At 52.6% G+C, this 27,633-nt stretch overlaps 1 protein-coding gene across 5 annotated transcripts; it reads right to left on the minus strand.

Moving 5' to 3' along the window:
• Window positions 1-1,447: 1,447 nt before the first annotated feature.
• SLC43A3 (solute carrier family 43 member 3) lies at window positions 1,448-27,633 on the minus strand. Of its 5 annotated transcripts, XM_081155304.1 has the most exons (14): window positions 27,584-27,633; window positions 25,513-25,615; window positions 24,030-24,401; window positions 23,540-23,669; window positions 16,976-17,022; window positions 13,701-13,777; window positions 13,393-13,485; window positions 11,060-11,199; window positions 9,893-9,990; window positions 8,666-8,839; window positions 8,353-8,472; window positions 3,657-3,843; window positions 2,887-3,010; window positions 1,448-2,342 (listed from the first exon to the last, which is right to left on the minus strand). In XM_081155304.1, exons 3-14 carry the CDS (start codon window positions 24,211-24,213, stop codon window positions 2,241-2,243), a joined length of 1,476 nt encoding a protein of 491 aa, XP_081011430.1. In that variant the 5' UTR covers window positions 24,214-24,401; window positions 25,513-25,615; window positions 27,584-27,633; the 3' UTR covers window positions 1,448-2,240. The 5 variants fall into 5 exon arrangements, with proteins under 5 accessions (XP_081011430.1, XP_081011432.1, XP_081011429.1 ...); XM_081155306.1 differs by lacking the exon at window positions 25,513-25,615 and having other exon boundaries at window positions 27,584-27,602; XM_081155303.1 differs by lacking the exons at window positions 25,513-25,615; window positions 27,584-27,633 and adding an exon at window positions 25,054-25,395.

The raw sequence follows: 27,633 nt of genomic DNA on the forward strand, positions 1-27,633 counted from the left end.
CTCGGCATGCGGTTCTCAAGGTCGGCCCACGTCACGGCTTGTATCAGTTCTCCATTCCTTTGCATTGCTGAGGAATGTTCCATGGCACGGATCTACCGAATTTCATTTCTCCTTTCACCACTTGGTGGGCATCCGGCATCCTATTTGAATTTAATATATTAACTGCAATGAAAACTGTGACCTGTTGAGTACCTACCATCTGTGGGCACTTTACCTAATTTCTAATCCTTACAACAGTCCAGGGAGGCGGGTCTATTTCTCCTATCCCACCGACAAAGAAACTGAGATGTAGAGGTGAAGTGGCCCACCCAAGGTCACACGAGTGACAGAGCTAGGATGAAAAAGGTCGTCCTGGCCCTTCCACATTCTCCCTCTGCACTGCCCTGCCCCACCACCCAGTGCTCTGCTCTCTCCTTCCAGTTGGCTCTGAGGCCAGAACAAGAAAGAATCCGCTCCCCTGGCGGTTGTTTTCCACAAGCCCTAACTGGCACCAAGCATTAGTCACTGAGCCAATGAGACCCAGAGCCACAACCTGAAGCTGGCTGCCCGGGTTAGGAGAGGCTGTCTTTCAAGGAGCCAGATGCCTGTCACCAGAAAGGGTGTCACCAAGCGCAGGGAACTCAGAGCTGCTGGAGAGCCCAAGGAAAGAAAGATTTTTTTAGAGGAGATGGCATTTTGAACAGGGCTCCCAAGAACCAGGCAGCAGGGACTCAATAAGAGGTTGTTGGATGGATGGATGGATGGATGGATGGATGGATGGATGGATGGATGGATGGCTGCCAGCCCCCCCCCCCTTCGCTGCCCTCTCCAGGCCCCTCTCCTGGCTAAGTGGAATGTAACACCTAATGTGTTGCAGATTCTCCCGTCTCACCCACCTGCCATCTCTCGCCCTGGGTCCCTCACCCTCTCCCTGCTTGCTACCCTCTCCTCTCCAGCCATGTGCAAATAAAGGAACAAACACTCATGTGCTCCCACCACGTGCTAAGCAATTACTTAAAACTTTCACCACCGCCCTCAGAGATAGAAATGACTAACTGCACTTGGCAGGTGAGGAAATCGTGATTCAGAATGGTACAGGGACTTGCCCGGCTGCTGTGTGGCAGAAGTGAGACACACAAGGGACTGTTGGACCCCACCTAGTGTTCCCAGCAGGGGGTGTGCAGTGTTGAGGTGGGGGTGGGGTGGAGGGGAAGGGGAGGTTCAGGAAAAGGTTCCTTGGGGTAGGGGGGGTCTCAAGCCCAGGTCCTAGGGCCAGGCAGGTGGATCCCAGCCTGAGGGCTTCTGTCCCACCTGTGGGTCCAGCGGCCACACCAGGATGCTTCAGTCAGATTCCTCTACCTCCATGTGGGCGCTCACTGCCCCAGGCTGGGCAAGGGGCAGGAACACACATGCACGCATGCACATGCACACACATGCACACACACATGGCCCTAAAGCCCGGAGAGCTGGAGCAGTAGCTGCCTTAGGCAGAGACGCTTTATTTATCTCAAAATGGCTTTATTTATCTCAAAATTATCCCCCAAGAGAAAATTGTTATTTAATAAAGTAAACAATCATCCCCCTTCTCGAAAGCAAAAACAGGCCCTGAAATCCTTGGGTCCAGCAGGCTCCTTGGCTCCCCAGGCTCCTTGGTGGCCTGACCGTCACTGTTCTTAAAGCTTCCAGAACCTCAGGAAGAGCCTCCAGATGGGAAGACTCTGTGCTCAGCCCAGACAAGGGTCTGCACAAGGTTCTCCAGCATGAGTGGCCGAGCTGGGACGTAGGCCCAGGGCCCCCACCTCTCTGGTCGGCTGCTGTTTCTCCCAGGCTCGCGGCCATCCTCTCACCAAGGCTGTGCCTGTGGGCGAGCTGGGCGCCACCTCTAGGTGCAGGTGGCACAGCCGAGGTCACGACGGCCTTGCTCTTGGCCTGAAAGCCACGGGCCAGCAGAGCCCAGCGCCCGCGCTCCGGGGCCGGGCCCCACATCACCTCCCCCGTGGGCTCCCTGCTTTGGGACCGAGGAGAGGGAACCTGCCCCCGCCTTCGCCCGGGTCTCCTCCACGTCAATCAGCTTGGCAACTGAGATGCTCTTCCTGCTGATCAAGCCTCGGCTGGCACTTACACACATTTTTTTTTCTTTTTAAGAGATTACAATGGCTACTTTATACCAGTAGCCTGGGCGGGTAGCTTCTTCCCGGACACGGGGTGCTCCAAGCAAGATGAGCGACAGCAGGGGAAGGGCCGGACGGGGGGCTTCTGAACTAAGTGGCCGCAGGGGCCGCTGCTCTCCGCCGGCAGTCCCGGTGCACCAGGAAGGGGTGGACGAAGGTCAGGAGAGTGAGGAGCACCAGCGCCAGGTTCACCTGCGGGGGGGGGGGGGTGAGGAGCGGCGCAGCCCCGGCGCCCAGCACCCATCGCCCGCCAAGGGACCAGAATTCTGCCTGGTTTATCTTCCGCTTTCCACTCGGACCCGGGGTGCCCGAGGAAGGACTAGTGGTTATTTTTCTTTCTGCCCTGGGGGGGGGGCATCTTACACCCATTTCACGGGGGAAGAAACAGAGGCCTCCAGAGCCTGCGGTGATCTGCTCAAGGTCACGCGGAGGGTGGGTGGAGGCCCGGCTAGAACACACGTCCCCTGACCGTCACGTGAGGGGTGTCCGGTGTCAACCTGGCAGTTCTCCCCAGTCGCGGGTTCAGCCCTTTTTTCTCCCAGTGACAGACTGGAACTCCTGCCCTGCACTTTGCTGATCCTTCTGAATGAGGACCACAGAGCTGTGCAGTGATCGGGCCGCTGCCAGGTTTGGGGTTGCCCCCGCTGGGGCCCCACAGAGTTGCCCCAGCCTGGATGTCCTTGCTGGTCTAAGGCCAGGACCCCCACCCCCTGTCCCCATGTCTCCAAGTACTCACGTAGAAGGGGTCGTTCTGGAGGGGGCCTTGGATGAGAGTGAAGATGGGGAACTGCAGCAGGGACACGATGGCTGACAGGGCCATCACCAGCCCAAAGAGCTTCCCAAAGTGCTCCGACGGGAAACTGGGGAGAGACGAGGGGGTTGTGGTGAGCTTGGGGGCCCCTCCCCTAGGTAGGGGTCTGGCCTTGGTAGGCCTTTGTCAGCCACTTGCTCCCAACTCCCCTGTCCTAGGCCTGCCTTCACCCGCCTACCCCATGCAGTCCTTCCCCTTCTGCCTTGGCTCAGCCTTTCAAACCAGGGAACACAGGGAAGGCATTGTGCCGGGCCCTGGGAAAATAGCAGGGACCCAGATATGAGCTGTGCCCTGGGGAGCTCTCAAGGAAAAGACAGACACATCAGCAGATCACTCTATGCCAGGCGATGCATGCACCAAGGAGGCAAGACTAGGCTGAGTGCCAAGGGCACAAAGAAAGAAACACTTTCTTTCCTGGCAGAGTTGGAACAGAAGTGGGCTCTGCAGGATGAAGAGGAGTTTGCTGGACTGATGACAGAGGAGGCAGAGGGGAGAGCTGATGTCAAGTCCATGAACACTCTATTTCTCCCACCAGCCCCACCTCCAGGCATCACCCCCTCCACCTGCTCCCAGACCCTGTCTCCCTCCCCTGACCACCTCCAGGCCCGTGCTCACCTCCTGACTTCTCACCTCCAGCACACTTCTTTTTGCCCCAGTGTGTCCCCCATTATGTAACGCTTCCCAAGCCCACTTACGCGATGGTAAGGAAGGCAGCGTTGCCCCCGTAGAGGAAGGAGCGGCTGATCACTTGCAGGACGAAGGTGAGGTACTGGAGGGGGAGCACAGGGACCGAGGCACAGAGGGCAAAGCCCAGGCACAGCAAAGACGTCAGGGCCAGGGAAGGCGCCGCTGAGGAAAGGGCCACCACTGAGGCCGAAGAACCTGGTCCAAGGGGGAAGAGGAGAGGCTGCCTGGAGGGGGCACCGGGGCGGGCAGGGAGGGGGCAAGAACGTGGGGGGAAAAAGAGGAGCCACCAAGCTCCCAGCCACCTAGGCAGAAGCCACCTCCTCCCACGTGCCCCATCTCCAGCCCATCAATAAACGTGGGTAACCCACCTCTTAAATGCCATTCCAGTGTACCCACTCCTGCCCTTCCCCACTGGCTCATGCTGGTTGCAGGCCACCACAGACTCGCTCCAGATTATTACGATGGCCTCCGACCGGGCTCGGCATCTGCTCCGGCCCCTCCAACCCAAAGCCAGTTATTCTCTGTGGCGCTACAGGTAATAGCCAAAGACTGGAAACCATCCAAACAGCCGCCAGGAGGGGATTGCCGCCTCAGCTCCGCTGCAGCCTCGCACCGAGAACCAGGCGGCGGCTCAGGGCGCGAGGGCAGGTCCCTGCGGAGCGCGACAGGGGTGAGCCAGGAGGGAGGACGCGATGGAGTCACTATAGTCAAGCTGACAAGAAGCAGAGCGGCTGAAAGGCGAGGAGAGCGATTTCATTTTACGCTAGCCTGGGAACTTAAACTTCTGGACTTTCCATTTGCGCATCAGTGCCTGGGTGCGTGTAAACCTACAGACGACCCTCTGCAGGACTTAGGGAAGCATGTTCACGTGTCCGCACCCCCCGACGTCTGGAAGACCATCTCAGACCAAGAGGAATGCAGGGCAGACTCTTCTCAAGAATGGGCCTGTGCCATACAGACGCTCAGCCTTTTCTTCTTTGGATCACTTTGGCTATTGCCTCCTGGTGCTTCCAGAATTGGAGTTCACTCACTTAAGACCCTTGGAGAGGCCCTGGCCAGTGGCACGGTTGGAGCGGCGTCCGGTACACCAAAAGGTCTCGGGTCCTATTCCCGGTCAGGGCACATACCTACGTTTCGGGTTCGGTCTCTGCCCGGGGCCCATGTGGGAGGCAACCCATCGATGTTTTTCTCTCGCTCTCTCTTTTCCTTCCTCTCTCTCTAAAGTCAATAAAAACATATCCTTAGGTGAGGATTTAAAAAAAAAAAAAAAAGACCCCTGAATACAACTTTGTCATTTAATTCTAAAAGTCTCTTGATTCACTTACGCTCGGTCGACAGACAGTTACACAAAAAGAAAACTGCGGCCTGGCCGGGCGTGGCTCAGCGGTTGATCATGGACCTAGGATCCAGGAGATCGGGGTTCGATTCCCGGTCAGGGCACATGCCCGGGTTGAGGGCTCGATCTCCAGTGACTCTCTCATCATTGGTGTTTCTATCTCTCTCTCCCTCTCCTTTCCTCTCTCTGAAATCAATAAAGATATATTTTTTAAAAAAAGAAAACTGCAGAACAGGTTGTGCAGTGTGCTGCCTATTACGTAAGAAAGAGCAAAATTATATGTCCACAGTCTTTCTTTAAGGAAAAAGCAATAAAAATAATCACCAAAAAGGGAAGGAATGGAGTACAGGGAAAAGAGGGAAACCAAATGTCTTTGAATAGATCTTGTCTCAGTGTGTGATATGTAAAGGTTTTTTAAATAAAAATAATAGGAAGGAAGCAAGCAAAGCAATCCCCAAAAAATCAGAAGCAAAATGAAACCGAGGAACATAACTTGGTATCAGGTTGGTGGCCTGTAACACCCAGTCATTTGTCTGTACATCTCTCATGGGAGAGGGCGTAGGGGTAAGAACAGAAGGAAGGAAGGAGGGAAGGGGGGAGCAACAGCCTGCAGCAATTGTATTATTAGTAATATTGATTATGCTGTACACCTGAAACTAATATAACATTAAATATTGACTGTAATTGAAAAATCACAATTAAAAAATTATTGATATTGGTAAACCAGTAATTATATATAAAATATATTTTTAAATACTATATATATATAGTATATAGTATGTATATGTAGTATATGTATATAGATAATATTGTTAGAAATCATCATTTCCAGAGGAAGGGAAAAGATATACAAATGTAATATCAAGGAAGTAAAATTTGAGTTAAAATATCAACATTAGGTATTAATGCCCTGGCCAGTGTGGCTCAGTTGGTTGGCGTGTCTTCCCATACACCGAAAGGTGGTAGGTTCAATTCCCGGTCAAGGCACATACCCAGGTTGCAGGTTCAATCCCTGGTCGGAGTGTGTGAGGGAGGCAACCCATTGATGTTTCTCTCTCTCTCTCTCCTTCCCTCCTTTACTCTCTCTAAAATCAATAATAATTTAAAAATTAGGTATTCATGATGTATTTTTTTTCTTTTTTTTTTCTTTTTTTTAATATATCTTTATTGATTTCAGAGAGAGGAAAGGAGAGGGGGAGAGAGAGATAGAAACATCAATGAGAGAGTCATTGATCGAGCCCACAACCCGGGCATGTGCCCTGACCAGGAATCGAACCCCGATCGCCTAGGATCCTAGGTCGACGCTCAACCGCTGAACCACGCCCGGCCAGGCATGATGTATTTTTTTTGTCCAGAATATTCTATCTATCTTACCTCTATCCGAGGCCTAAAAGCAATAACAACCCAGGATAACTAAAACAGTAGCATCCAGATTACAGTCTTTAAATATCATTTTCCATTAAAGGGGCCCGAGCTACTTGGAAAACGGCTGGTTTCAGGTCTGGTGCAGGAAACACACCCAATGAAATGGACCTGAACACCTGATTATGCCAGAAAGTAAGGACACCCTCTAAAGCTGATAGGATTAATCTAAAGGTTACTGGTACTGGGTGGGTAAAATTCTCAATGGCCGAAGATGGGACAATTTAAGCATCAAGAAGAATTTTGATAGACATGGATTGAAACACATTCAAATATATTTAAAATGAAACTTTTAAAGACAAATGAGGGGTAGTCGCCCAAGAGGTTGCTACGGCAACTTCACTATTTTGAAATGTAAACAGAGGAAAAACCAAGCATTTATTTCAGGATAACAAGTAGATCATAAGGGAAAGTTTCTCTTTCTAGAGGAATTCTAGCTATTAAAAGCGGAAGGGAAGATAGAAATAGAAAATCACCATTTTGTAACCCTAATACGATAATGGGTCCCGGCATTGATCACCCATGGTTGCTAAAATCATTAGGCAGGCAGCTGATGGGAAACGTTATAATGGGCCATCGGACGGACGATGTCTGAACCCACTGATCAATTTTAACTTCATAAAACAGTGACACCGGTAGGCACCAGGGGCCCGCTGAGTGAGCCCTCAGCTCCACCGCTGACTCAGTCTCACCAAAAAATATTACACCAAGTCTCCATGCTGCCTCTTTACAGGAAATAGCCAATCAAAGAGACATTTTTTTTCAACGACAGGGAAAGGATGCCAAATCCCAAACTGGGAAATCTGACAGGCCAAATGACCCAGTTTCTCCAACAAATAAACAACAAGGGGTGGGGGGAGCGAGAGAGGGACACGAATTTTAAAAGACCAAAAAGGTACACCAAACAAAAATACACTGTGTGGACCCTAATTTGAACAAACCAACTGTAAAAAGACCTATTTGAAACAACTAGGGAAATCTGAACAGAAGCGCGTATTAGATGATAGCAAGAAACTATTGGGGTTGTTTTAGGGGTGATGATTTATAGTAATGTGTAAGTAAAAAGAGGCCTTATTTGATAGCGATACTAACTGAAGTGTTTACGGATGGAATTATTTGATGTGTGAGATTGGCTTTCAAAGACTCCATCTGGCGGGGCAGGCGGAGCAGTGCTGGGAAGTGGGGGAGGGCTGTGGGTGAAACTGTAGGAGAAACACTGCTCCCCAGTTTAGCCCCTCCCCACCCTCCACCCCCACAGGTTGAAATGCCTCAGCGCTCCTCTCTTCCTCCAACACGCCCAAGGATCCCGTCCAAGCTCCTTGGCATGGCACGCGGCCTGCCCTTCTTACTTCTCTCTCTCCAGCCCTTCCCACCACTCCCCAGGGCTCTGTGCCCTGGCAAGTCTGAATCGCTTTCTGGAATTCCCCGGATTCTTCAATGTTTTGCTCCCTCCTTCACCGTCTTGACCCCACTGCATTCTTGAACTACTCTCCCACGGCCCTCCTCTTCATCTCCTCACTTCTTACCCATCCTTCAGGTCTCGGCTCAGATGCCACTTCCTCCAGGAAGCCTTCCCTGACACCAGTCCCATCCCCTCTCGGACCACGTTATGTGCCCTTCTTCGTGTCCCCAGAGCCCCCTGTGGGTTTACTTCATGGACTGCGATGCTGGCCCCTACCTTTCTCCAACCTCTAGATTGAGAACAAGGTCATATCTGTCTTGCCCACTGTTGAATCTGGAACTGTGGCTGGCACGTGATTGGCACTCGATGACCAATGGGAGAGTGGGTGGATGGATGGATGGATGGATGGATGGATGGATGGATGGATGGATGGATGGATGGATACAAGTACAAAAGGATTAAGAACAAAAGAGAAGATGGGCCTGGAGGTAAATGAAGACCTCTCCCCTCTTGATTCCCTGATCCTCTGGAGACCAGGGCTCACCTGTTTTGGCCGCTTCCCTCTGGTACTTCTGTTTAAGCCGGTCCATGAGCAGGCCGTTCCAGGGGGCACACAGCACTCCAAAGAACTGAGTGATGGCAAACGCATTTGTGTAGCTGCTGACTGCGGGGGACAGAGGACGTTGGGTATTAAGACACTTCCAGGATTTCCTTACAGGAGAGGACTCTTCTCACCCTGCCCTTCCCCAGCCTGACCCTCCTCCCCATACCCTTGCTCAGACCTGCCTCTGGAGCACAGAGGTTCCAAGTCCCCAGTGGGATGTGCAGATGGGCTGCCTCCCAGCCCTGCCACCTACCCAGTTTCCTGTCATCACCGGCCAAGGTGGTGAGCAGAGAGTTGAGGGTGCTGATGAAGAGGTAGTGCCACAACTGTATCACCGACAGCCACACCAGGTGCCAGGCATAGCGCCAGGAGAGAACACAGCTCTTGAAAGAACGGGGCTCCTCCTGCTGCTCTGGTCCTGGGATCTCTGTTGGGGAAAGGAGGGTCTGGGCATGAATTACAAGGCTAGTGGAGGGCTGGGATGGGCAAGAATGTGGAGGCCCTAGTGGGACAGCCTGAGGTCCAAGTTCACTTTCTGTTCTGGGCTCCCAGAACTCAGCAGGCGAGCGCTCCGAGCTGCCTACAACTTGCACATCCCCACCTCTCCGCCCTGTCGTCAGGCCCTGCCACGGTGCATGACCCTCCCTGTGTTCTCCGTCTGCTGAAAGCTCATCTGTCTTTCACAGCTTGGCTTCACCGCCACTTCTTGCACTAACACTTTATCCCGTTCCTTCTCAGCCAGGAAGGTGAAAAGAAAGGCAAGGAGAGGAGAACGGGAGAGGCAAGCAGAGGGTTAGTGGTGGACAGCTGCTGTTTCAGCTGCCCCGCATCCCCTCCCTTAGGTTCGGTCCCAGGATCCTGGTTTCTTCTGGACGTCTCTCCATGGTCCCAATGGGACTGTGAGTCCAGTGTTCTGTGCCTCAGCCCACGTGGACCCATTGATCATTCTTCCTCGGACTGGGACCCCTGGTTCTGGGCTTCCTGGCGCCTGGCAAGCTTATTTCCCCTTGATTTCATGAGCTTCCCAGAATCCTGTTCTTGTTTCTGCCTTAGCCAGTTGGTGACGTTTGCACCAAAGACCCGAAACCGATAGAGGAGGGAAAGGAAGCGGCCATGGAGATGGGACAGTGAGAGAGGGCAGACCCCGGGGGCCTGCAGAAATGGGGACAAATAAGCCAGACTTGGAGCTGAGAAGTTGGGGGGAAAGGAAGACAATGATGGAAGACTGACTCTGGGGGTAGGAGAGATGATATGAGAGAGGAAAGAGGGGCAGAAAACAGAGAAGGCACAAAAGTCTTGCCCCTCTCTGGACCCTCGATCAAAATGAGGGAGTTGAGAAGATCCTACAGGTCCTGTCTCCACCTGGCCTTTCCTGAGTCCCAGTCCCTGGGGGAGGGAGGAGCTCAGGAGGTGAGGAGCCAGGTCAGCCACAGGGGAAGGCCAGGCTCTGAGGGGGGACGGTTTACGCAGCGGGGCTCACCTTTCTTTGGTGACAGGAACCCCTTGGTCTGTAGATCCAGCTTTTCAGACTCAGCCATTTCTTTCCTCTTCTCTCTGGTACTAGTTCTAGGGCACAGGCTGTGGAAACAGAAGCCCCATCAACCCAGCCCAGGGACAGTGAGAGGAGCGTGACACTCAGGCTAGAGGACACAGTGGAGTCACCTTTTACCAACCCCGATGCTCAGGTCACAGCCCAGGCCGGTGAAATCAGATGCCTGGGCGTGGGAGCCAGGCTTCCGTATTTTTCAAAGATCTCCAAGCGATCCTAGTGATTCTCCTATGCAGCAAAGTGTGGGAAGTGTGGGAAGAAGAGGGCAGGCCTGGGTTCAAGTCCCAGCCCTGCCTCTTCCTAGCTGGCAACGTGGCTCAGACTTAACCCTTCTGAGCTTACGTTTTCCCGTTTGGACAACGGAGATGAGGCTCTAACTGAGAGGATGATCACAAGGTGAAACCAGAGAGCAGGTGGGTCTGCAAATAGTAAGTGAGCAGCAAACGCCTGCCCTCCCTCTGCTGCCGGTGGCGACGGACTGCAAAATGGTCACATTCCTTCACTGCCTCTGTTCCCCACCCTGTGCAATGGTTCTGCAGCCCTGACTATTCCCCACCCCCTGAACCTGGGCAGCCTTGTCAGCTCTTTCAGCCAAGGAGATGCAGCAGGCATGATGCTGTACCAATTCCAACCCTCAGCTTTGAGAAACCTTAGGCACCTCTGCACTCTCTCGAACCCTGAAACCACCATGGGAACAAGTCCAAGCTAGCCTTCTGGAGGGTGAGAGCCAAATGACCCAGACCTCCTGCCACCTCAAATGACCACCATCCAGATCAGCCAGCCCCCAGCTAGGACACCAGATAGATGATCAGAGACATGAGCGAGCCCTGTCAAGATCACCCAAGTCTGTCCCCGATCAGTTGAGCTAGCCAGCTACCTACAGACTTGTGAAAAATAATAAATGCTTAATGTTTCAGGCCACTGAGTTTTGGAGTTGTTTGTTATGCAGCAATAGCTAATTGATACACTTTGTTCCAGTCCTCCTCTTCTGTGACAGGTTTCCTCTGCCCCACTACAACCATGTCTGTCCTGCCCCCTGCTTCCACCTCAGGTCACCTGAGGGGCTCTGGCCCGAAATTACCAGATCACAGTCCTTACCCATAGCTGTAGTTGGGGGGCAGTGGGTAGGGGATGTGCCCCCGGGGCATCAGGAGGAAGGTACGAGCAACATGCCAAGCACTGCAGACAGAGAGGAAGATGAAGGAGGCCCTCAGGCTGATACCTTGCTCATAAAGGAGCTGCAGAAAAAGGAGAGAAAAGTCAGTGCAACACCCGTGTTCACAGCAGCATTATTTACAACATTCAAAAGGTGGAAGCAGCCCAAGTATCCATCCACAGATGGATAAACAAAGTGTGGTCATGTGTACAGTGGAATACTATTCAGCCTTAAAAAGGAAGGAAATTCTGTCACATGCTACAACACGGGTGAATCCTGAGGACACTATGCTAAGTGAAACAAACCGGTCAAAAAGAAGACAAATAGTATGTGATTCCACTTATATAGGGTACTTGATGTAGACAAATTCACAGAAACAGAAAATAGAACGGTAGTTGCCAGGAGCTGGTGGAGAGAGAGCAGGGAGTTACTGATTAATGGGTACAGAGTCTCAGCTTTACAAGATTGAAAAGGATTCTGGGGATGGATGGTGGTGATGGTTGCCCAACAGTATGAATGAACTTAACGCCACTGAACTGCATACTTAAAAATGGCTAAGATGGTAAATTTTATGTTATGCATATTTGATCATACACAAAAAAAATGTCGGTGTAAGAAGCAAGGGCAGGAACCCCCATTTCCAAGAATGAGCCTTCTCGCCCTCCATCCTGGAAGCTGATCAAGGGGACCCGGTACACACATAGCCTCACCCTCACCCCAAGGCTCAGTCAGCCTCAGGGGATAGCGGGTGGGGTGGGGTGGGGTTGGGCTGCATGCCACCATTCCCATAGCCTTGTAGAGCCTCCTAGTGTGACTTCTCAGAGGTTTTCTAACCCAGGGCTTTTTTTTTCAATAGCAGCAAAGTCTTTTTGTCTAAACAAATTTCACACAAAAATTCAATTCATCAGTGGAGAGGGTCCCAGTCATCCTCCCCTCATTCTCCTTGGTGATTGACGTAACGTCCAAGGGCACCCTTCAGGGCTCCTCAACACCCAGTTTGAAGACCATTGATCTAGCCCAACCTCCTCATTTTACAGAAGGTAAAAAAAAAAAGAGGGATCCAGAGAGGAACAACACATTGCTCAAGGTCAGGGTAAGCGGCAGCAAGGTCAGATTGCACTGAGAACGCCAGCTCTTGCTCTAGTACTCTCTACTCTTCCAACCCTAAGAGGGGGTGGGGGTGGGGGGGTACATCCAGGCGAAGGAGGGACAACCTAGAAACCGGCTCTTGTACCAGGAGTAGAGAGGCTTGAGTAAGTACCCTAGAGGCTCAGTCTTTGGGTGACCCTTCAAGCCAAGGTGCTCATGGGACTAAGCTAGCCTTGCGTCTGGGCAGTGACCCCCAGGGACCCTCTTGTCCTCCCCCATGGCCCACAGGCTATGCCAGCTGCCTCTGGCCTGACACAAAGCCCAAAAGGAAGTCCCAGGTTTGGCAGGTTGGGGTGTCAAAGACCCACATTCTTTCGTTCCTTTCACCCATCCTTAGTGCACTAACTTTTGTCCCAGCTACTTGCCTCATAATCACAGTATGGCTGCCACAATTCTAGCTATCACACCATCCCACCAAATAAATTCAAAGAGGAAGGGTGGGAACGGGACCAAGGAGAAAGGCTTTCTTTTTGTTCTGCTCTCATCTTCGATCAGAGAGGGAAATATCCCCTGAAGTCTTCCAGTATATACCCCTTTCATCTCATGAACAAAGACTGGATAATATGACCACCTCTACCCACTACTAACAAGGGGGAAAGGGATTACCAGTTGGCTTAAATCAATCAAGAGTCATCCCCTGGGCTTGGCACATCACTGCCCTGATGAAACTTAGCGCAATGAAGAAGGTAGTGTGGCTTTTGGATGGTCCACCAACAGCCCGACAACAACCCACCCCCCTGAACGCCAGCACTGGTCTTTAGGAGAGCTGGAGAGGCCTCTGTCTGTCCCCACAGTCCCCACCAGCCACCTGCCACCTCCCTGTCCAAACAAGAAACTCACAAGTGCAAACGCCCCATTCCAAAGGGACCCCACCCCATGCCCAGTACTGGCCCAAGCGCATCATGGCCATGCCTTCCCTTAGCCTCTCCCCAAAATCCAATGTAAGTTTAGAGGAGGGGCTTAAGGGTTATGAGCTCAGACTCTAGAACCAGACAGGCCTGGTTTCAAGTTCAAATGTCACGTTAGTAGCTGCAGAAGGGTTGTTGAGATAAATCACACCAAGTGCATAGATAGGTGCCTGGCATATGCAAGTGTTCAATAAAGCTTAGCTGTTGCTAATTTTTACCTTAATGATAAGAAACACGGCTGACGAAGAGTCGAACGCTCCATTGTAGAGGGTGATGATGGTCGAGCGGTGTTTGCCAAATAGGTTCCCAACCTGGCGAGCACAGGACCAGCCTGAGTCACTCACTTCTTCGTGAAAGCCTGTGCCAGGTCATCATTCTCCCCGACTGCCCTCCGCCAGCAGCCACCACCCTGGCTGGTCAGCCCCCATTGAGGCAGCTGACACAGGAAAGCGATTTGCTCCCCTCATCCCGCCTCAGCCTCCCGCCAGGTGCCCTGGATGCGGGGAGCACCGGGGTGGGCTTCTACCTGCAGGTTGGTGATCAGAAACAGGATTCCCCCGACGGTGAGCATGGGCATGGCCAGGAAAAGCAGCAGCGCCGAGCCTGGAACAATCGGAGACAGGGGTGGGTGGCTTCACAGTGCGGCCCAAACATGGAGCCTCAAACTCTGGCTCCCGCCTGCTCCAAATTCCCGACAGCCCTGGAGGCAGGGCCCCAATTCTAGCCAGACTTCTAGAAATTGGGATCTTAGAATACTGGTTGGGGGCTCCCCCAAAGGTCCCCACGGAGGGGCCTCTCCTGAGCCACCTTTTCCTCACCAAAGACGGCCCTTGGCCTGTGGCAGGCCTGGATCCCTACAAACAGACGACTCGAAGTGAAGCCACTGCTCCCTGCCTTCACTGACCCTGACCAGCCCTCTACTCATCCCTGACACTGTGGGCGAGGAGCCTGGACTCAGCCCCAGGGCCAGCCCCACATTCACTGCAGGACCTTGAATGGACTCTGACTCTGTGGCTCAGTCCCCCGCTCCTCCTGCCTCAGTGGGTCCTGTGAGCTCTCAGGGAGAAAATAGCCATGGGTGTCCTTCCTTGTTCATTAAACTTGGAGCGCTTCCTTCAAGCCAGCACTGTGCTCGGCATTGGAAATGCAGGTTGGGTAAGGAACACTCCTTGCCCTTGAAAAGACTGACATGCCAAAAAAAAAAAAAAAATCATTACAATAGGTCTGGAAAGTGTTGGATAACAGCAAAACTACTAATATGCCAAGGTGAGGAGGGGGCTTAATAATTAGTCTTTCCCAAACCACGAACTTCTGGCCACCTTCATGATTTTGGCCATAACCCATGCCCATCCCAGTGAGGCAGGATGTAAGAAGCTAGGAAAGTTCCTGGGAATGGGAAAATTTTGAGATAAAATAACTAAACAAGGCCAAACAATCTGAACAACTTACAGACAGCTAGTGAACTGTAAGACCTTATCTTCCCTAACCAAGGACACCTGAGAACAAACTGGAGCATTAACAGCTTAAATCATCCTGGTCAGGGAGAGAGAGAACAGAGACCCAATTAATGCCAATTTTGCCAGCCAAACCCAAGGACGGATGAAGTCAGGGGAACAAATAACAGAAACACGACTCAAGCCAGACAGATCCAAGATAAAAGTAAAACAGTAAAGCTGACCAAAGAATAATCCCAAACTCCCCTATACGCTCATTTTGATGCGTCAGCATATTAAAAATGCACATGGAAAGCTGATGAATATTCTGCTGAAACCCTCCCCTAAGATTCTTGCCCGGAGAAGAGAGAAAAAAACCCTCAAGACAAAGGATGCCAGGGCGGGCTCTCTCTGGAGCACGCCCCTGCCTCTTCTCAGGCATGAGCTTTTTACTTTCTTTCTCCTAAACTCTAAGTGTCCCCGAGAGACTTGCCACCAGGGGAGCAGTGGGCAGTTCGTCTGGGGCTTACCCTCTGACCCTGTTCCCAAGGCCCCTTTTTCTGACTTCCCAGTGAGCTAACAGCATCCTCGCCTTGGCTCACTTCTTTCCTATAACGCTTCTAGAGAGCCAAAGCAGCCCCACCTAGCCTATCTCCTGTTGCTTCTATCCTAAGCCCTTCCTTTTTTTTCATTGTCCCCAGCATTAATAAACATACTCTCACAATCACCTGGACTTGTATTGCGATATCTTTCCTGCAGGAAGACAAGAACCCACACACTACAGGCCAGCCCAAGGCAGACCTGCTGCAGGCCTGGTCCCCATCCGGTAACACTAGTATTTGTTAACATTTTTTTTTTTTTTAAGTTGATTCACTTTTACCCAAAAGAAATCTATTATTTTTTAAAGGAAACTTCATATCACTATTGTGCGTGAAAAGAAACCTGTGCTGCGTGTCATAAATAGCAAGTCACTGCAAAAATAAATACACTGAAAGGAAAACAATATTATTAAATTACAACTGGATGCATGAATGCACTTGCCCTCGGAATGCTCACAGCCAGAAACCAGCTCCTGCCAGAATGTTAAAATCACACCAGCCCCACGTCAAGAGCTCCGTTCATGAAATCAGAGAACCGAGAGGGAAATAAAAGGGGAACAACTTTTCCACCAGGTGGGTGACCCAGTGTTTGTTAATGCAGCAAGGCCAATCCCTTGGAGAAAGAGGTTAGTGCCTGGTCTCCAAGTCAGAACCTTGAGTCCTAATTCCTCTTGGCTGTTTCCTGATATCCTCTGGAGTAATTAATGATTGTTCTCCACCTTGAGAAGCAGGTAAAGTGCCCATTGCCCAGTGTTTGAACTGTTTACCTTTCAATTTCTGTCTTTCTAAAAGGTACAGGTCTCCTAAGGCACAAAAGGTTGGTTGTGATTTATTTCACAATAGGCTGGGTATGGTCCCAATACCTCCCCCCTCCCCCCCCAAAAAAAAGCTCTATGTTATGGGGGAAGGAGGAACTGTTGCTCAAATGATTCGTGAACAAGTCAAGCATCCCCAGCCAGCTCTCCACATTTGGCCACTTGAAAATCCTTTACAGACTTTTAGGAAAGAAGAAGCCAACGGTTGAATGAGGAAAGTGGTTTTAAATAACTGGCTCCAGGTGCCGGGCTATCGCATGAGATCTGTTTGGACAAAGACACCCAGCCTGTCCGAACTGGGCAAAATGGGGATGACCCCACGTCGCCTTCTGGCTTCAGCACAGGTGCCACACACACACACACACACACACACGAGTTATGTGCCGTTACTAACCCAAAAATGGAGCCGCGTGATCTGACACCGGAGAGTAATGCTGGAAGGAATCTCTTGGCCAGTCAAGGGCCCAGGGCAAGTCTTTGCCAGGGGTCTCTCTCTGGCTTCAGTTTTCTCCTCTAATGGGGGAAGGGGGTAATGAACCAGATTGGAATTCCCAGACTTGGGGGGAATTTTCTATGTTTGTAGACCAGAAAATTTTGAAAAGACAACTTTTGACGACCATAGGGTGGTCAGCTTTTGCCCTGCTAAGTAAGGCTGTTTTCAAAAGCACCTGTCACTCACATCCTCATTTCATTTCTAAAAGAGACAGAGCATTTTAACACATACCAGAGGGAGAATGCAATCGTTCTAATACATTCTACTCCCTGAAGCGATGCCTCCAAACACTTCTCAGTAGGCCAAACTGTTTCCATAGGCCAGGAGTAATTCTTTCAGGGATTCTTTCGAGCTCAAAGTCTGTGGATCTCTGCATAACTGTGGGGGTCGGTGTGTCCCGCCGTCACCTTCTGCACCTGCCCCGTCCACCAGGCGCCCCCCGCCCGCCTGACAGCACTCACCTGCAGAGGTGAAGGCTATGATGAGCGTAGCAGTAGTGTAGAGAAATCTGGAATACACAATGGGAAAGGGAGAGTGTTATCAAGAAAAGAGAAACCGGGAGGGGCAGAGCAGGGGACCTCCCAACAGGCCGATCCCTTAGGGGAGCAGGTTAGTGCCTGGTCTCCAAGTCAGAACCTGACTCCTGTTCCTCTGGCAGTGTGACCTTGGGCCAGGCACTGCCCTTCTCTGAGCCTCAGTAGCCTTTTCTATAAAAGGAAATGTTTGGACTGACTAAACCCCAGGCTTAAAGTTCTAGGGCACTATAATTTCAGTTCCACAACCCCAAGGTTATGGGGATCTCTAAGCAGTTGGACGGTCTTGAAAGCGTGGGGTAATAAAGGTAGTGCTAAGTGTGATATTGGGATTTATAATAAGAAATGTATATTTGGTGTTTGTCCCCAGCCCCTGCCTGACACAGGGCTCCTAACACCCTTGTAAATTCCTAAGTGATAGGAGCACTGGGAGCATCTTCTGTTCTGATGAGGTGACTCTGGGTGGGCTCCTGGATGGTGGGCCAGTCACCAGAAAGACTCAGCCAGAAGTAGAAGCTTGGAATTTTCACCCCCTGCCCCTCCTCCCCCAGCTTCTCTAGAGAGGAGGAAGGGGTTGGAAATGGAGTTAGTGACTGATCATGCCTATGTGAGGAAGCCTCCATAGAGTCCCAATAGTAAGGGGTTCGGAGAGCTTCCGGCTTGGCGAGCACATCCACATGCCAGGAGGGTGACATACCCCAACTCCACGGGGACAGAAGCTCCTGTGCTCGGGACCCTCCCAGACCTTACCCCATGCTTCTCTTCCTCTGGCTGGCTGTATCCTTTATCATGTCCTTAATGAACTGGTAAATATAAACTAGTGTTTCCTTGAGTTCTGTGAGATGTTTTAGCAAATAATTAAGTTCGGGGGGGGGGGGGGTCATGGAACCTCTAATCTGTAGCCAGTGGGACAGAAGTTGTGGGTAACCTGGGGACCTACCATTTGGTTGGCATCTAACTTGGGGGGCAGTCTCGTGGGATTTTTTTTTAACGTATCTTTATTGATTTCAGACAGAGGAAGGGAGAGAGAGAGAGAGAAAAACATCAATGATGAGAGAGTCATTGATTGGCTGCCTCCTGCACTCCCCCGACTGGGGATGGAGCCCAAAACCCGGGATCTAACTGCAATCTCCTGGGTGCTAGGTTGATAGTCCACCGCTGAGCCACGCTGGCGGGGCAGTCTCGTGGGATGTGATGCTATCTCCAGGTAGATCGTGTCAGAATTGAGTTACACTGGAGGACACCCAGCTAGTGTCACAGACTTGCTTGGTGTGGGAAAGCTGCCCACATATTGGTGACGGAAAGTGAAGTGTTTTGTAAAGGAGAGCGGAGAGCTACAGGTGTCTCTGACCAGCTGGTATCAGTGAGGCAGGGTTTGCCAGACCCACCCTGGCTCGTGGAAATGCGTGGCTTGGGAAGAGAAAAGATGAGAGGGTGTGGGATGAAGAAGCTCTGATTCCTGGGCAACCACGTGGGCCCCCTGGGTGTGCACCAGCAGCTGGGTTACAGTCAGTTACTAGAGGTAAAATTACCGAAAGAATTTAGAGATGGACCCCACTGTCGGGGACTTGGTTCGCTGCGTGCATAAGAAAATGCAGACTGTAAGGAAAAGGTGAAATACGCATCTCCTGGTCTCCGTTCGCTGTATTAGCTCAAATGGAATTAAAAGAGAGTGCTGGGTCAGACCTGGAGGCGAGACGGAGTTCAGGGTTGTGCCAGCCCGAGCTGCCACCACTAGCCTCAAAGCCACCCCGCCAAGGGAAAAATTATGCGGGGACAGCAGAAAGCAAGACCTCTGGGCACCACGAAGGCTGGCAGTGAGGGAGGAGAGAAAAGCAGGATGCTAATGAACCCAGGGGGCACAGTGTGACCGAGGTGTTTCATTGTGAGGCTATCATCAGCTTCCCGAGGAACCTTTACTGGAACGGACAGTGGGGGGGAGTAATTTGGGGCTGTCTTTGGTCTTGAACGCTGCAGAGAAGAGCACGTTGGGTGGATATAGGACCCACAGCTCACTGTGGATCACGGATGGCTGTGTGTGATCCAGACCCAGGAGGCTGTTCCTGAGGGAGTGGCCAGCCTGGTGCTCTTGATAAAAGCTGCCACAAGGTCATCGTCCCCCATCTCTGCCAAGTGGAGCACCCCCGAGGAAGCAGCTGCTATGCTTTGTATGCAAGCCACATGGGAGTGGCTGTAACGATGACCGGGATAGTCACCCCCTGAATATGCCCGCTCCCCAGGTCGTGGTGAATGCTGCGGTTAAGGGGCCCTTTCACGTGGGCACCCCACATAACCTCAGTGCCGCAAACCAGAAACCGTTTTGGAAGGCTCATTGAGGTTGCTGTCTCTGCTTCCCCTCCTGGGTCTCACAGATGTTAATAACTAGATTAGCTTAATTAACAAGAGAATGGGGGAAGGCAGAGGAGAGAATCCGGGGACTGGTCTCAGCAGGGTAGAAATTTTAAGCGGTTTTTAAGGAGTAAGGTGAGTAAAGCACCGTGTTTTCATCGTCAAAACTTAGGGTTGTGGCTTTTCCTCCCTGCCTTCGTATAAGGTCAAAGAGACACTGGCTCCTTTGAGAACCTTAAAGCAGACTCCAGGAATGTAACCAATACATTGACCTTTGCAACCAAATCCAGTAAAATTCAAACAACCGTCATCGAGCACAAAGGCCGCGATTTTTGGCCGCCCTCCACCAGCCGGAGCCTGATACTCCAGGCAGCGGCAATGACCTGGCCATATGGTCAGGCGGAGGGCAATGGAAATGAAACTTGGCCTATTAAAGGGATGCCTGTAGGGGGGGATAGCCCTTGGAAATCACTAGGGCATCTGTGGTGCATTAAAGCAGGGCACTTCGATGTCCATCCAAAGAGCACCTTCCCAGGTTCAGAGAATGACTGAAATCAACAAGCATATGTCCCGATGTGCTCGCTCAAGGTGGTCACCTGGGTCCATAAAATGAGGGGACCTGGGGCTGCTGCAGCAATGCACAGATGGGCCGGACCTAGGCATTGTCCTCTTGTAATCTCTGAGGCACGAAAGTCCAGTAAGAGCTGTTCTGCCTGCCAACAAAAGAGACAAAGACCGCAGATGGCCATGTGGCAGATCCCCTGGGGGGAAGGCCCTGAACAGAGCTGGCCAGAGAAACTGCTGCTGGAAGCCCTGGGCAGCTACAAACGGTCCCGACAGGAATAGACTCTGAGTCTGGACTGGGCTTTGTTGACCGGTGGTAGCTGCCAATGCTCAGTGTGCTATAAAAGAGCCAACACTGTACCAATTTGGATGGCTGACCATCATTTCCTCAGACCAAGGAACACCCTTTACAGCCCATAATGTCCAACAATGGACAGAGATGCTCTCAGAGTACTGGTTTGACAGAGGATTGGAACAGGCAGTTGGAACGCGGGTTGTGGAAAATGCGCGGCGATGAAGGCATCATGGGCTGGCCTACGCGCTACACGACTGTGCGCTCATATTCGGCATCAGGGGGCTTAAAGGAGTGTCCCCACTGGATGGCTGTCCCTGTTTTTCTAGTGGATCTGGAGAAGAAGAGGTAGGGAAGGACCATTGCTGGCATTCTTTCGGCCCCACATCAACTCCCCTTTGTTTTCCTCCCGATGCAGCGGGCACAGGACCACTACAAGGGATGGGAACGGAGAGGATTCCTAAGCGAGAAACGGTAACTGTGGTTGACGTTTATGTTACAACTTCTAAGGGCCCGATGGGGCAGGATGTGCCTTCAGCCCATCTGGCGAAACTCGGGGCTAACAGTGAGTGCACCTAGACTGCCCACCCGTGGTCAAGACAGCCCACTAGCTCTGCGCCTGGTAGCCTGGCCCGATCCGAACAGAAGTGCCCTGAGGCAGGGGAGGGCACTTGCTGCCCGCAGTCCAGACCAGCACAGTGGAAATGTCGGGGTATAAATGGAGAGAACTGAAGGTAAGGGACTGAGTAAGTGCATTATGTAGGGAGGGGAGTCCAATATTACATTAGCACCTCCAAAGAGGCACCGAGCAAGAAATGATGTGATCTCTTAGCTCAGTGACACCAGCTGCCTAGAAGGGTGAAGTCCTAAATTGCTGACACCACCCCTGCCTTTGGAACTGGGCAGGTTTGAACAGAAGCCTGCAGACCTGAGTGGCCCTGGGAGACATTTTCATACGGTACGAAGAGGGACTGGATAGTTATTAATGGCTGGATGGGATTCGTAATGTGCCATATCTTTTGAACTTTATGATCGCTTTGCTATCAGGGATCCATGCTCCCACACCAGGGGGTGAGCCGTGATACTACGATTTTATAATAAATACATATTTGGTCTTTGTCCCCAGGCCCTGACACAGGGCTCCTAAAACCCTCGTAAATTCCCAAGTGATGAGAGCACTCGGAGCATCTCTTGTTCTGATTTGGTGACTCTCTCTTCTGGCTCCTGGATGGGGCTGCTCACCAGAAAGACGCAGCCAGAAGTAGGAGCTTGGAATTTTCAGCCTGGTTCCCCATTCACTGGTCTGGAGACGGCAGAGGGGCTAGAATTGGACTTAACAATTGCTCGTGCCAACTTGAGGAAGCCTCCACAGGATCCCAAGAGTACGGGGTTCAGAGAGCTTCCGGCTTGGCGAGCACATCCACATGCCAGCAGGGCGAAGCACCCCAACTCCGCGGGGACAGAAGCTCCTGTGCTCGGGACCCTCCTGGCTCTATGCAGAGATGCTGTACTTCCTTCACCTGGATGTTTTGTGAGAATGGCTAATATGTGTCCCTTCATCTGCCTGTTTATCTGTACCCTGTAGCGTGTCCTTTAATCAGCTGCTAAGTAAGTGCTTCCCTGAGTTCTGTAAGCAGCTCCATCAAATAAACCCAAAGGGAACAACAAGCTCACAGGAACCTCTGATCCGTAGCCAAGTTGGCCAGAAGCTGAGGGGAGCCTGGTGAAGGGAAGCAGAGTTTGCCACCCCAAACAAAACAGGCCTCTTTGGGGCATTGATTATTTTTAAGCTGGTTGTTTTTAAGAAACAAAACACTCAAAGGCCCTTTGACCTTTCCCCTAACTGCCTAAAACAATTTAGAGGGGGACTCGCTCCAGGAAGGGAGCTACAGATAAATACACTTTAAACTGAACTGGGGTGTGAGGGGGAGGAACTGAGAAACTTTGTCTGATCAAAGTCCCCTCTGTTCCCATTGTTCAAGATGGTCCAGCAAACGTGTGTTTACCAAACTTCTGCTTTTCCACCTCCGTGTGGATTGCCTTCCTCCCACCCACCCCTGCTTTCCCCTTAGCTCAAGATGACAGATAAGCCTCAACCGCCTGCTTCTGGGCCCCATATTCTTATGGAACCCCTGTATGCGCAGATGTAGCTAAACTCGGTTATTTTCTCCTGTTAACCTGCCTCTTGTCAATTTGACTATTAGACCAGCCAGAAGAACTAAGAGTAGAAAGAGGGGAAATTTCCCTCACGAGGGACCTGCCACCTGAGGCATCTGAAATGGGGGTTAGTCTCATGGGACCGAGCCCTTAGCCTGCAAGCTCTGACGCTAGCTCCAGGCAGAGGGTGTCAGAATTGAGTTACAACGTAGGACACCCAGCTGGCGTCGGAGGATTGCTGTGTGTGGGAAACCCACACACTTGGTGACCAAAGTGTCAGGAGTGAAGGGTTCTGTATGAAAGTAAAGGAGACACACAGAAAGGTAAACCGAGATTTTCTTAACATGCTAAGGCTGGGGAAGGGGGAGGGGCAAAGGAGGGGGGGAGGGAAGAGAAGGGGATAGGGTGACAAAGACCAAGAAACTGAGATAAAGTCATTCTGCACCCAAACTCCTAAAGAGCAAGGGACTGACTTCACTCTCTGGCTACCTCCTGGCCCAGCCCGCCCTCCCGTCCGTCTGCCTGACAACTAATCTCCCACATGCCGGCCAGGAGGCGCTGGCTTCAGGCCTATCAGCTCCCCAGCAGGCCGCTGCCTATCGCTGAGCCTGGCCAGCTGCAGGGACACCCCGTGTGAACAAGATCAAGCCCCCGACCTTCCCTGGCTCTCGTGCATGAGAAATCTCCACTGTCTCCCTTCGAGTCAGAGGGGAGCGGAAGTTCCACCACTGGGGATCCCCATGAGACATGACCAGCTAAGCCTTCGGGGGGTGATGGAGAAGAGGAGGGGAATGAAGCCGGAGCCCCCTGGGTGTGAGGAGATGTGGACCAGGATCCCCGGGATGAAGCAGAGTGACAATTTCAGGTAGTGCTAATTTGGTCAGGCCAGCCCTCACAGGAAGTAGGCCTGGGCTCCTGCTCAGCTGAGCATCCTGCCAAACACATTCCCAAGGAGCAGAAGCAGGGCCTGAGGAAAGGGAGGCAGGGGTGTGGGAAGAAGGTGAGTCCACACCCTGGGCCGTTCCTGACAGAGCCTCTGGGGCAGGGCCTGGCAGGGCTGCCCAGTTGCCTGGCTCGGGTTCCCCTCTTGCCCACCTTGTACCCAGGCCGGCCGGGCCTTCAGGACTCACATGGCTAGGAGGCGGGCCACGGTGGTCTTGAAACGGTCAAAGATGTAGCCGGCGGGGAAGGTCATGAAGTTGTTCATGAAGGACGCCAGGGTAAAGATCAGTAAGAACCTCTCGTCCTGGGCCTTGCAGTCTGGAGGAGAGACAGGAAGAGCTCAGGAGCCCAGGGTGGGTGGGCCAACCTTCCAGCCACCCTGGTTTTCCTGCCAGGTGGGCACCCAACCTGGCTCCCCTCTAGGGCAGCCCCTGCCATCTCAGACAGCTTGCCTGGTGGACAGTTCTCCCGTAGGTGAGTAACTACCCCTCAGAAGCTGGTACCTCCCTCCCTAGGCACCCCTTAGACTAAAACTGGGACACGGAGGAAGGCGGGCCGACAATCCCTTCCTTTCTCCACAGAGAGGCTGGCAGGGTGGGCAGGAGGTGGTGTCCTTCCTAACCCTTCCCACCGCTTAAAACCAGACTCAGCTTCCTAGAGACGCCCTCACTCCCTTACCATGTGGGCCTGTGGCATTGCCCTTCAGCCTGGGGTCTGGTTCACACAGCTCCTCAAAGTAATGCTCTGTTTTGAAGACGAATACTAGGGACGTCCAGCCAAAGAGGACGCCTGCGAAGCCCAGGCATTCCAGCAGCCCAGTCAGCAGGGTGGCCACGCGCAGGGGCAGTCCCTGACCCAGCATGGCCTGGGGAACAGCAGATCCTCAGAGCCCACTGGCACTGGTGGCCTCCGGGCTGACCGCAGGAGTTGCGACGCCTGGCGCTGGAGCACTCGGGAAATTCCTCTGGCAGGCCCTTCTGTTCAAGGAGCACTCAGGTCCTGGCTGTTTTGGGCTTGGGCGGAAACCATCGGTGGATGTATCTCTGGCTGCTGTAAAAGAAGGCGGAGGCTGCTTGGTGGGGGTGGGGGGGTCGGAGGGAAAGGCAGAGGTGAGCAGAATCTTTCCTGTGGGCTGGAGAGCCAGGCCAGCTGTTGGAAACAGCTGCAAAAAGCCTCCCTGTCCCACCACAGCTGGCAGCAGGTGGCAAAGTGGGAACCGAGCCCAAATGCTGGACACTGTCCATGGAAATGACAGCAGCAACTCTGCCCCAGTTGCAGGGGCTGAAGGGACTCTATGTATGTTCTCACAAATCCTCGCTGCAGCCTGGCAGACCTCATGTTTTGTTAGCTTCCCTTTACTAATAGGGAAGCAAAGTCTCGAGGGTATTTTGTCAACCTGTCCAAGGTCACAAGGGTCAGCTAGTCACAACATGGGCAGGTCTAATGCCCAAAATATCCCAACTCCAACAGTCCTTCCTCCCTAGCCCTTGGCTGGGACTCCCCATGTCCCCTCCCCGCCCCTCCACTAATCACCATCTGCCCCGAAAGAAAGCGCGCCCAGAGGCGCAGCCCTCACCCCCACCCGCAGCGCCACCGGCAGAGGCGCCCCAGGAGTCAGCAGCCTCACCGTCCATCGCCCCCCCATCCCATCCCCTTCTCCCCCTGTCCCGGTGGCCACGGCCAGCCCCTCCTCGCACCCTACCCGCCTCCTCCTGGCGCCGGCTGGCAGTCCCGCTGTCTGTCTGTCTGTCTGTGGGAGGTTGGGGATTCACGCCTCTCCGTTCGCAGCCCCTCCCTGCCTGGCCCTTGCCCCTGCTGGAGGCCGGAAGGGCCGGGACAGGCGGGGCGAGTCTCGGGAGGTTGAACGCCTCCCACTCTCCATCACTTCCTTCTCCGGGCTGGCAGTCTCTCCCATCCTTTTGGATTGTGCCCTTGGATCTTCTCTCCTGTCTCTCCCTCTAACCCCAGCAGCTGCTCTTTCGACCTCCCAGCTCCCCGGCCTCTCCTCCCTCCCAACCACGTTCATTTTAATACCACTGTGGGCACAGGCAGACCGACGGAAAACCAAACCCATCACAGACTCACAGCACACACACAGAGGACACACGGCCACGTGCGTACACGCGGACACACACACCCTATTCCTTGTGCTTTTCCTTACCATGTGGGTGGGCACAGAACACATTTGTCCCCTTTTGACCACCAGCTCAACTCTCCTCATCTCACGGGCCCAGGGTGGCCAGCAAATCCAAAGCACAGCAGATCTGCCAGCAAAGAACCCATCAGAGACCCAATGACCGGGACCAGACAGCTTTCCAGGACCACCTCCTGGGGGATCCCCTACCGCTTCACCTCCCAGCCCAGGTTCTGAAACAGCCTTCCGGCCAGACTGCGTTGATTAAGTATTCATTATCGCCCCATTTTTTATTAATCAAAGACATGTATAATTGCCCATCGGAGCCTGTGATCAGCATGAGATCACCAGCCGAACCAGCTGCATTGCTGGCATTCTGGCCCAGAGCAAGTGAACTGCCAGCTTGGCCATTTCCTCCCCAAAAGCTGAATTGGGGGAGAGCTTCGTGCATATTCAGTGCTGTGGGCAGACCCCCATGCCCGGCCTCCTGGATCCCCCACCTCAGGGATCCCAGGGACTCAAGCTATTCCAAGCCCTCCCTTCTTTTTAATGGGGAAGAAATAAGAGGTTAGGACAGCGGAAGGCCAGAACCTGGGAGTGGAGTACTTTCCAGATCGCTACCAAAACACAAAAGATAAAGGAAGCACAGCTACCCAGGCCACTGACCACATGGAGTAGGGGCAGGTGGCTCTGGTCCTGTGCCCCAGGTACTCACAGTTACACAGCCCTGAGCAAGCTCTTTGCTTAACCCACCTGTGAGATGAGAACTGCGGTGTCCTAATTATAGTACCTGCCACAAAAGAAAGATGAGGCGAGCTTGTTGCTGCAGGTACAATGGGCAGCAGCCAGACCGACAATGGGACTGGGCTTTCTAGTTCTCGAGAATGAAGAGGGAGCCAGCTTTGGGAGAGGGCTTCACAGGAACTGGCCGGGTCGCTCTACAAAGTGGCAGTGTCTGCCTGACTCCCAGCCTATGTGCTGACTCCACCAGACTTAACCTAGAATATTTGAACATTGGAGAAAACAAGTCTTTTCTTTCAGAATCAAGTGAGGAGGTGGGGGCGGGAGGACCATAAGAAAATACAACAGGCTAGGACAAACGGGACTTAAGATTTTCTATTTTACTGCAAGACACAAAGATACTGAAATTAATTCAAGCCCTATCTCCTGCTCTGGCTTACATTTTGGTCTCCAGAGGACCTGGGGGATCAGTGAGTGTGGAAGAAGCCAGGAAGGAACAGAAAAAGTCAAAGCGAGCAGAGAGGTTGTAGAATGTAAATTGGCAGAAGCCGCCAGACAGGCCCAGCTCAGGGGCTAACTGGGCATCCAGGACTGGAGCTCAGGGCCCAGGACAGGGCGTCAGGGCTCTGTCCGCCACATCTTGCTACCTGTCTCTTAGCTCTCAGTGCCCCCCAGCTCACACCCACGTCAATGTCTGCAGAAGGCACTGCCTTTAGGGAAGGGACAGTCTCACGGAAACTCGGACAGAATGTTGGGATATTCTCGGAACCATCCCCGCTTGGTCCGGTTCGAGTCCCGGCAGCCAGCAGAGGCACCTGCTGTTCGGATCACCCCCATGCCTCACTTAATAGGTAACATCAGAGAGAGGAGTGAGTGTGATAGGGCCTGATGGCGCCCGATGTCTTCATTCCTTCTCTCCTGTTTCCTTTCTGCCTCTCCGCCCTGAGGTCCTTTAAGTAAATTGATCAGCTCAACAAACACCCGTGGTGCCTGAGGCTCTGTGCCAGGGATTCCGAGAGAGAAAAGTGATTCAGCACCTTCCTTCAAAGAGCTCGTTCTCTAGCTGGGGAGACAGACAAAGCAACCCAAGATTTCCGGAGTGACGGAAGGGTTGTCGGGACAGAAGCCAGCACAGCGCGTTCTGGGACACGGGGACTGAAGGGCGCGACAACCGTCAGGAATCCCCGGTGCAGACGCGGCCAGGGGACGGGCCACACCTGAGGCTGGGGTGAGCGCCTAAGTGAAGGCGTTTGGGCGGCAGCCCATATCAGTTAATCAATCACGTCTATTGATTCTACCCCTTAATATCTCTCCTACCCATCCTTGGCCACTGCCCTGTTCAGGCGGCACCTCTCACCGGGATATTAGCTGCTTCCGAACCATCGGCTTTCTGCTGTTGATTTCCAC

Source organism: Miniopterus schreibersii (genome assembly GCF_964146895.1).
Source record: "Miniopterus schreibersii genome assembly, chromosome: 12".
Taxonomy (NCBI): domain Eukaryota; kingdom Metazoa; phylum Chordata; class Mammalia; order Chiroptera; family Miniopteridae; genus Miniopterus; species Miniopterus schreibersii.